Source organism: Callorhinus ursinus, unplaced genomic scaffold (genome assembly GCF_003265705.2).
Source record: "Callorhinus ursinus isolate GAN/ISIS: 27379988/994484 unplaced genomic scaffold, GSC_fseal_2.0 scaffold70, whole genome shotgun sequence".
Lineage (NCBI taxonomy): Eukaryota > Metazoa > Chordata > Mammalia > Carnivora > Otariidae > Callorhinus > Callorhinus ursinus.
Genome location: NW_027397132.1, coordinates 2113244 through 2122728, shown reverse-complemented (window position 1 = coordinate 2122728; position 9485 = coordinate 2113244). Strand labels below are relative to the sequence as shown.

General features: G+C 46.5%; 1 protein-coding gene across 1 annotated transcript; it reads left to right on the top strand.

Annotated features, from left to right (window-relative positions):
* Positions 1-1047: 1047 nt before the first annotated feature.
* Positions 1048-8030, top strand: LOC141371368 (speedy protein E4-like). The gene is made up of 7 exons (XM_073886317.1): positions 1048-1261; positions 1770-1967; positions 2622-2680; positions 3204-3289; positions 5223-5391; positions 5570-5674; positions 7220-8030. The coding sequence occupies exons 1-6, from the start codon at positions 1153-1155 to the stop codon at positions 5627-5629; spliced, it is 681 nt and encodes a 226-aa protein (XP_073742418.1). The 5' UTR covers positions 1048-1152; the 3' UTR covers positions 5630-5674; positions 7220-8030.
* Positions 8031-9485: the final 1455 nt, after the last annotated feature.

The window sequence follows — 9485 nt, the reverse complement described above, 5'->3', positions numbered from 1 at the left end:
AATGTGCTTAATGCCACTGAATTATACCCTTAAAAATGGTTAAAATGGTAAATTTTATGTTATGTTATTTTAACACAAAAAGAAAGAAAGAGTGAACAAGATTCAGATGCCCAGGTAAAAAGCAGAGGTAGGAGGTAGGAGGTTCAGAAGTCAGCGAGCTATTTGGTTATGGCATCTGTGCTCCCACGTGCTTCCTACCTTCTCAAAAAAACAGATTCTGCCTTGAATTGGAGATTTTTCCATTTAGCCTTTTTGTGCATGTGACATTTTACTCATAGGATACACAAGTGGTAAAATTTCTGGGTCAAGAGTGTTACACACACTCACAAATTTTATATGCAGACTAGAGCAGATTAATTGCAATCAAGAGGCAGGTTTTGGGTGATCTGGGGACTTCTGAAATTGTAGACACTGTCTGAAGTGTGTGGGAGCACATGTACAGTTTTCTACGAGTTTAGGTTCCCAAAACGTCTCTCGGGCTCAGAGATGCCCGAGAGTAGAGCATGAGTGCTCCCCTAGCACGGAATCCCCAACACAGTGTCAGTAAAACATCAAGTGGAAGAACTCTGCCAAATCAAGCGATTTAAACTAACTTTTAAATCCAACAAGTCCATGTACCTGGCACCTTCTTTACATACTCATTTCACTCTTGTAAGATCTTACCTTTCTGCTCTTCCCAAATTTCCTTGTCTCTTTCCTCCCTCTCCCACCAAGACCACGCCCCGAAATAGGAATAGAAGGATGGAGAGAGCCGGGCATCTGCTGGAGAGGAGTAGAGTGACCCAGACCCCTCGAGGATGGTTTTGGAGGATGGTCCAAGGCTGGGTCAGTGGCAGGAGACAGCCTTTACCCTGAGCTCCAGAAGCGGACATCGGTCTGGCAGTTACGTGTGTTTCCCTTCAAACTGGTTGCCAGGCTGGAATGACCTGTGACATCAGAGGCTTCTGACCTTCCTGATTGGAAGGACCAGACTCCGTGGTGCTTGGCAGTGAAGGTGGACAACAGCATCTTCACAGAGCTTTTCTCCACTCCTGGCTTTGCCCCAGCCTAGAGAGGGATAACGGGCTTGTGTTCAGCCAGAATCCAGAAGAGGAGTTTGAGCACAACAGGGCCTAAGTTTTCTGGAAGGGCAGAAAGAGCTTGGGAGGAATCATGGCCAGTTGTCAACCGTGTTCCCAGTCTGAGGACCAGAGCCCCCAGCCTAGCTCCTCAGGGTACCCCTTGGAGGCGGTGGTGGATGAAGAAAGCCCGGGACCATCAGGTGAGGAAGCAGGAGGGGGAAGGGACTTGAGAGGCTTGACTAGTAAGGAGGAATGGGTACAGAAGTCAGGAAAAAGTGTCTGAGTAGGGTGTGTGTGTGTGTGACAGGAGGGATTGAGAAAGCCAGGGATTGGAGAAGGAGAGTACCAGGAGCTGGGGACAAGACTATCCCCATAGAAGGAAAACCCAGGAAGCAAGGAAGGAGGGTTAGGAGATGAGATCCAAAGATGAGATGGAGGAAGAGAGGAAATTATTTATCCCATTATTCCCATGGGAGAAGTTATCTCCAATGAAGAAGTTTTGAGGATGGGGGTGGTGAAACCGTGGCAAAGATGAATGGGGTCAGATGCATATCAACAAAGGAGAAAGATGGAAAGATGGTTTGGGAGATGCCAATCATCAATGAGGCTGGAGAGAATGAAGGGGAGGTTTGGGTTTTTTCGGGGGGGGGAGGAAGGGTGGCTGAATTCCAAATAAGCTTTATACTGTAGCCTGGTTTCTTCGCTCAGCCCCCTGGGTAGACCCCTGCCCCGTGCCTCAGTCCCCCGGAAGGAAGAGGAGAAGGGATGAGTCAGATGAGGAGACAGCCTCGGGGACTGAGGACATCTGGGTCGTGGAGACACTGTGTGGACTCAAGATGAAGTTGAAGAGACAGCGGGTGTCTTCAGTGCTCCCTGAGCACCACGAGGTCTTCAACAGGCTGCTCGGTAGGAAGAGCACCCTCCAAACCTGTTCTTTTTTCTCTCAAAACACAAAAAACTTCCAATGTTTATGCTTTTCCAGTGGAAAAGAATTCTCTGCAGGTTGGTGAGCTCTCCATCCTTGGAGGGCTCCATATTGATCCCTCATCGGGGACACCTAAAAATGACAGGATTAGGCAAGACTTGGAGAAAGGTCTGTACTTGGGATAAGAAAGCTTGGTTTTAGTTGCACTCCTGAGACGTCTTCGCTCTTACTGGATTTTTGAATCTAAATGCCTTTGGCTGTGTGTGTGTGTGTGGGGGGGATGACAGGCCATCTTTGTACCCTGATGTCACTGTGGGTTGAGAAGATGACAGTGAATGACTTTATGGTCTCTGCAGTGGCACATCCATGCATGATGAGACAGCATCACTGTTTACTTCACGTCTAATCCTGCAGGTGTGCAGCTGACACCCACCTCTCTCTCAGCCACCCCACAAGGGGAGCTGCCAACTTTTCTTGGCCAGTGAATGGTCTTCGCTGCCCTCTGCCCATCAGCCTCACCCTTGGCCTCATCCTGAAACTTCCCCGGGGGAGGCATCGTGCTCCTCTTTGCTCTGGAATACTCCCACAGTAACCCCATTCCGCTTGCCAATGTGACACGTGCTCTCTTTTCACAGAGGATCCTGTCATTAGAAGATTTCTGGCCTGGGACAAAAATTTTAGAGTATCTGACAAGGTACTGTTGTTGTTCTCCACTAAGATGTATTCTTGCTCCAACACCTGTCCTGGGGCAGGGGGATGCCTCCTAAACCCTGTTGCCAACCTCATGCCTGCCAACACTTCCCCTCGGGGACCTTGTGGTTTCTTGCAGATCCTCTGGGACCTGAGTCCCAAGTGTGCCCCTCTGGCTGTTGCCACCTTGAGTCCCTTCTCCTCTCAGCTCTTGGCCGGGGTGGGGGGGGGTGGGGGCTTCCCTTGGCTCCAGCTTATCAAAGACCCTCCAGAAGCCAGCAGTCCTAAAGACAAGCCCTCAAACCAGCACAACTTGCTATCCTGGGGGTGGGGGTGCGGCGGGCACCAAAAAAACTCTTTCCCTTGACTTCTTTGGTTTGCAAGCAACCTTCTGACACCAAATAAGCAAGTTCACCCAGCACGTCCAAGCAGCAGCACCTGCTCCAGCCTCCCGTGCCCTTACCCCACTGGTCTTTCTCTCCCAGTGTGTGACCTCTCTCTGACGCCTTTTCTCCTCTTTCCGCCAGTATCTCCTGTCTATGGTCATAGCTTACTTTAGCCGTGCTGGTCTATTCTCCTGGCAGCACCAGAGAATTCATTTCTTCATAGCGCTGTGAGTATTTTGCTTCATCCATCAGCAGTTTCCAATACCCTGGGGAGACAGAGGGGAGAAGTGGGACTCTGACCTTTCATCTACTTTTTTTTTTCCCAACCTGTTTGTAATTGTTTTTAAACCTTTTTTTTTAATTTTTAATTTTTATTTATTTTTTTAAAGGTTTTATTTATTTATTTGACAGAGACACAGCGAGAGAAGGCACACAAGCAGGGGGAGTGGGAGAGGGAGAAGCAGGCCTCCCGAGGGCAGGGAGCCCGATGCGGGGCTCGATCCCAGGACCCTGGGACCATGACCCGAGCCGAAGGCAGACGCTTAACCGACTGAGCCACCCAGGCGCCCCTTAAACCTGTTTTTTAAAAAATTGTTTACCCTGTGTATAAAAACAATAGGATTATAGTATTGTGGGGTTTTTTTTTATACTGTTCTTTGTAAACACAAACAACCCTAACATCAGCTAAGAGGCTGACCAAAGAAAACATAAAACCCTCCTAAGAGGGAAGGAAATAACGGACACCGCCCTGCCCCAAGCAAATAGGCTCGACAAGCAGCCAGTTCTGATCCGCCGCCTGTCTCCTTCCCACGGCCGGACCAAGCGTGATTATCTCCCTCCTCTGCGCTCCCAGCACAAATGCCTCAGTTCAGGCCCTCAAGACATAGCACAGATCTGTTGTGAATGCTTCCACTGGTGTTTCTGACAAGTCCGTCCCCAAGCCAGTGAGCGCTAGGTGCCTGAAGTCTTTCCAAAGCTCCAGTCTCCTGCTTCACCCTCCGTAACAATCTTGCCAGCTAGTGGCACTCTCGGTCAAGGCCAGGGTTCCCGGCTTGGCTCCAACCCTCTCATCTCCGTCCAACTTGTTCACCTTCTTGGTATTTCATCCTTCTAAGCACCCTTCCCTCCATTCCTATACTGCTTTTTCTGTCTAGGTGATTTTGCACATATACCTAAAAAATATGACCTGTCCTCAAGGTTGATTCCAACTCCCAAATCTTCAGATGCACCCCCCGACCCGCCGACCTCCCTGACTTCTCTGCACCCTAGTAGCGCTTCCGTTGAAATCCTAGTCTCATGGATATTTTGGACTATAGTTATTTCTTATCCACCCACCACTCCACCCTTCTGCCCCCTTCCCCAATCCCATTAGACTAGATGCCTATTGAAGGCAGGTCTTGTCAAAATATGACCACACTCTCAAGGACACTCAGCACAATTCCTTCCATTTTGCAAATTTAAGTTATGTTGGGTCTAGGAGGTAATCAGCATTGCACTTGACCATGAGAAAAAGCATTCATTTATTCATTCAACAAAAACGTATAAAGTGCACCTTATGTGGGTATTAAAGAGGGCACATCCTGCGTGGAGCACCGGGTGTTATGCACAAACAATGAATCATGACTACGTCAAAAACTAATGACATAATGTATGGTGATTAACATAACAATAAAAAATTATTTAATTAAAAAAAAAGTGCACCTTATGTGCCAGAGACCATGAGGCGACTGGAAGAGAGATTCAAGAAGTGCGTGTTGAATTAATGCAGCCACGTGAACCCAGTCCTGTATTAGTCATTTGGGAGGAAAGCCGTGATTGTGGAAATAGAGCAGTCAGCTCCCGCCCACAGGAGCTGTACACGTTCCTGCTCCACGGGGAGACAGGTGTGTGCACAGACAAGCTGAAGCGAAGGGGGCACGTGTGGGGACTGAAAACAGGGCAGGATATGCCCGCAGGCTTCCCGGTGAGTTCTATCTTCATCCCCAAGATGGGAGAAGTCTCTGCCCCACCGTGCCTTCCTGATGACTGGGTGGTGCTCTGTGACACGGGGTAATGAGCAGCCTGTGTCTTTTCTGGGAAGCTGAGCTCAGGTGGCGGGGGGCGGGGGGGGGTCGTCCTTCCTGTCCTGCTCCTGACCAGCAACCTGATGTCTCTCTCCAGCTACCTGGCCAATGACATGGAAGAGGATAACCAGGCCCCCAAACAGGCCATCTTTTCATTCCTCTATGGGAAGAACCGCTCCCAGCGTCCCTTGTTCCACAAACTGCGATTCCAATTCATCCGATCCATGGGCTGGAAGACCAGGGTGTCCCGGGAAGAGTGTGAAGAGGTGGGTGCGCTGGGGGGGTTTGGGGTAGGGGGGCCCAATGGGAGAGAGTGGGGAACATGGAGGGACATAGGATTCGGGACGAGAAAGAATTAGAGCCTGGACAGTGGGAGGGAGCCGGCGGGGGGGGGCGGCGGGGGCATCTGGAGGTTGTCTTCTCATGGGGCCGCTTGTCTTCCAGATCCAGGCTTTTGATCCAGAGCTGTGGGTATGGGGGCGAAATCGCACCCTTGTGCCCTAGAGCTCCCGGGACCGGGGAGGCCTGAGGTCATCGGCCTGAGGGAAGGTAAGTCTGTGTCCTCACGGGTCCAGGCACAGTGATTTCTTGTGTACTGAGGGACTCTGCAGAGTCCAGTTGCTGGACCCACGCTCATATCCCCCGCCCCACACATCAGCTTTCCACACGCCTTGAAAAAGAGCAGCTGTACAGCCAGACGCTGACTCAGGTCCCAGCCATAAGCTGACAACCACACAGAGGGGACACGTGTGGGGGCCAGACCTCAGGAAATCCAGTTCGTCACAGAGGCACAGACTTGGCTGAAATAATTCCATTGAAAGCAACTGGGCCCAGATGATAGTTTTGATGAAATGTTGATTTTCTGTGAAAAGTGACTAGGTTTCCAATTTTTTCCCTAGATTGTGTTTTGACTTTCTCTTTCATCCCTCGGAGATAGTAACTATAGGGATTTATTTACAACAAAGTAAATGTCTAACAGTAGGATATTTGATGGACCAGTCTACCTATCCAATAATAAAAGATAAATTATGACTATGTGTTCATCCAGATTTGCTTGCAAGCACATTGCTTATGGCCAGACCACCTGTGCATCCTTCACGTCCCCTGCCTGCTTCTGGACCAGTCTCCCATCTTGTTCCATTACACCTTTCCCCTCAGCTTTATGGTCAAGGAACTTTGTCAGAATGAGTAAAGCTTAAGAAATACTAGTTTCAGCACGGCTTATTGTGATTGACACATAGAGTTATAGATTTGCGCAGAGGATTAAGTAAAGATTTGGTTTAAATAGTGTGAACTAGCTCTCTCAGTCCATTCAGGCTCCTACAACAAAGCACTACAGACTGCATGGCTTATGAACAACAGACATTTATTTCTCACGGTTTGGAGGCTGGAAGTCGGAGAGCAGGGTGCCAGACCCTTTTCTAGGTTGCAGACTGGTGGGTTCTGAGCTAGGTCTCTGGGGTCTCTTTTATCAGAGCACTACTCCCATTCATGAGGGCCCCACCCATGACCCAGTCATCCGAAAGGCCCCGTCTCCTAGCACTGTCACCTTGTGGGTTAGGATCTCAATGTATGAATCTGAGGGGGGAGATAACAAACATTCAGACCATGTAGCATTGACTAAATTTAGGACTAGGTGTTATGGTTAAACATGAGGATCTAGGGTTAGATCTAGGATGTAGGGGGATGATCTGGTCTTATGGTTTGGGGTGCTGGTGTGTTAGTGATGTTTGCCATATGGTTATTAGTTCAGACTTTAAGTAGCACAAAAGGACCAAGGTGAGTGTCAAGTCTAAAGTAACAATCTCTCAAGTTTGTTTTACTCCCTGAGCAGAATCCCCTAGAGTCCTGGCTATCAAGCAGATAACTGGGCCTGACCTTAGACACATTAAGAAATTTTTGGAGTCAGGGTCACCAAAGTCCAAAAGTCATAACTGAAAATGAATTGGGGTTTAGAATGAAGGATTAGAGATAAAACTGGATTTATCAATTAGTCTAAACTCTGATCAAAATTGACCGAGAATGTGAATAATCTTTATATCTGGAGAGTCGCCTCCTTTGTGATCTGACTTCCTCTCTTCCTCTCAATTGCAGATCCCTGAGCCCAGGGGAGACGCAGGTTTTCAGGAGGAAGTCAGTCCAGACCCTAACAACAGACATGAGGAAGGAAGAGAGGAGTCTCTTGTGCAGATAATCTAGAAGAACCCAGGACCTTCTAGAATGAGCTGAATGGAATTATCATGTTGTATTCCTAGGAGCTGGGAGTACGTGTAGGAGTCCACACGTCCCGACAGAGGGACAATAAGAAACCAGGTTTTTTTTTCAGGTTCCATTCCTTCCTGGGGCACCACCAAATATTTCAGATTGTTTAATTCAAATCTCCCCTGAGGTAGAAGTTGGAGGTCCCATTTTTTATGCATTGGGACACAGATGAGGAGGAAATTACTTCAAAAATATAAAATTAGAGACAAAAGGATTGTAATAGCCTAATATATGCCATGAATTTTCATTGGTATATTTTGAAAAAGTTGCCCTTAGAATTATTATATTTATTTTTATATTTTATATTTATGTATTTATTTTAAATAGTTCTGAAATAGTCATAGTTTTCAAAACATGCTGTTCCTACAAAGTTTTGCAATGAGATTACAGCTGTAGATAAAAATTTTGTTTACATATTCAGGATAAGTTTTTGTGTTTTTATTATATTTACAATAATATATCAATTACACTTATAACCAGATGGGTGGTTCCCCCAAGTTCTTATAACTGTAAATGTTTATTTGACATTTAGTCTTCGTTATTAAATTGTGAGAATCAGTTGTAATTTTTTAACTTGCCTTGATGACATGTTTGTATGTTATTTTATGTTATTTTAGGTTATTAAAGAGGACACTGCAATGTGTCTTTTGAGGAAACATAATAAAGATAAAAGTCTTCTCATCTTCATGCTGTTTGTGGTCATCCCAATCTGTGTTACCTATTCACTGTCAAGTGATACTGTTGCTTAATGGGGTTGTGATCATTCAGCTACACTTCTTAACTTTGAAAAATAATCCTGAGTTATTTTTCATGCAGAAAAATAAATAGAAGAAAAAATAGAAGACAAGGTGGATCCTGAGCTTGTGTCTCAAAGCAGGAAACAAGGAGAAGATATTGAGGGAGAAAAAGGGGAAAAAGGAAGATAGTGCTCTGGGGACCTAGATAATAATCTGAAATTCACAATGAAGGCAAGGTGACTCAGCAAGATTATGCATTCTAGGCAATGGTCCATGGCAAGCAGACCCACAGGTGCAAGGGAGCACACGGTGTTCCTTATTTTAATTATAGTAGGAGTCCTTTTCACAATCTCCAATTCCAGTTTTCTGTGGTAGAAGGAAAACCTAGAGTGTGGGATGAAATAGAACAACTGAAAAGAAATGAAGGTTTTGGAGAACTTTCTGAGAAACACAGTAAGATAGGAGGAGCTAAAGCTGTCAAATAAGATAAGCATGGAGAAGAAAGAGCTAATTACATTAATGCTGAATATTGGAGGAAACCATCTTGGGAGATGGTAGCACCAGAGAATCCTGGGACTGTCCCAAATACCAAGCTTCAGTGTCCTCAGGATGCATCAACCTCCTGGCACTAGATGCATATCACCAGTCAGGAAGCTCACCTGAGCTTGGTGACCAGATGTTTTTATTGGGCTTTCAGAATGCAAGTGTGATTAATTCAATCATTGGCCATATATTGAACTCAAACTCCAGCTCCCTTCCTTCCCGCAGAGATTGGGCTGATATCAAGTGGTTCATAGCCCCAACCCTGTTGGTATTCCTGGTATGGCTGGCCCCTATTCTGACTTACCTTGTTAGCACAAACTCAGGTTTGGTCCAAGGGGCCCACCGTGAGTAACAAACACTCCTATCACTCAGGAAATTCCAAAGATTTAGAGGCTCTCTCCAGGGAACCAGGGAGAAGGATCAGACAAATTATTTATACAACACATTGGCTATGGTCAGGAGTCTGGCAGAACTCAGGTGGTCAGGAAGGTAAACATTTTGGGACAGATCTATCACAGGAGATATTGGAGAAGTTGAACAAGTAAGGATTGAAATAATGGGGTGCTCATGGGGATTTGGAAAACCCTAGGAGATGTGAGAAATTTAGGAGATGAACACAGCTCTCTATATAGGAGCAGCTAATGAGAATGAGCAATTGAATTAAGAGAAGCCAAAGGAAAAATGTGTGTGTGTGTGTGTGTGTGTGTGTGTGTGTGTTGGGGTGGGGGTGCAGTTCTGATAAATGAGATGAACTGATAAGCATGGAGCAATTTCAGAAAGTGAAACCACCAAGGTCAGAAGAGCCACAGGGACATCAG

Bases quoted from the DNA above. Each gene is read 5' to 3' on its own strand.
- LOC141371368 (XM_073886317.1), top strand. From the start codon at position 1,153: ATGGCCAGTTGTCAACCGTGTTCCCAGTCTGAGGACCAGAGCCCCCAG. The intron at 1,968-2,621 runs GTAGGAAGAGCA...CTCTTTTCACAG, and splicing joins GGTCTTCAACAGGCTGCTCG to AGGATCCTGTCATTAGAAGA. The intron at 3,290-5,222 runs GTGAGTATTTTG...GTCTCTCTCCAG, and splicing joins ATTCATTTCTTCATAGCGCT to CTACCTGGCCAATGACATGG.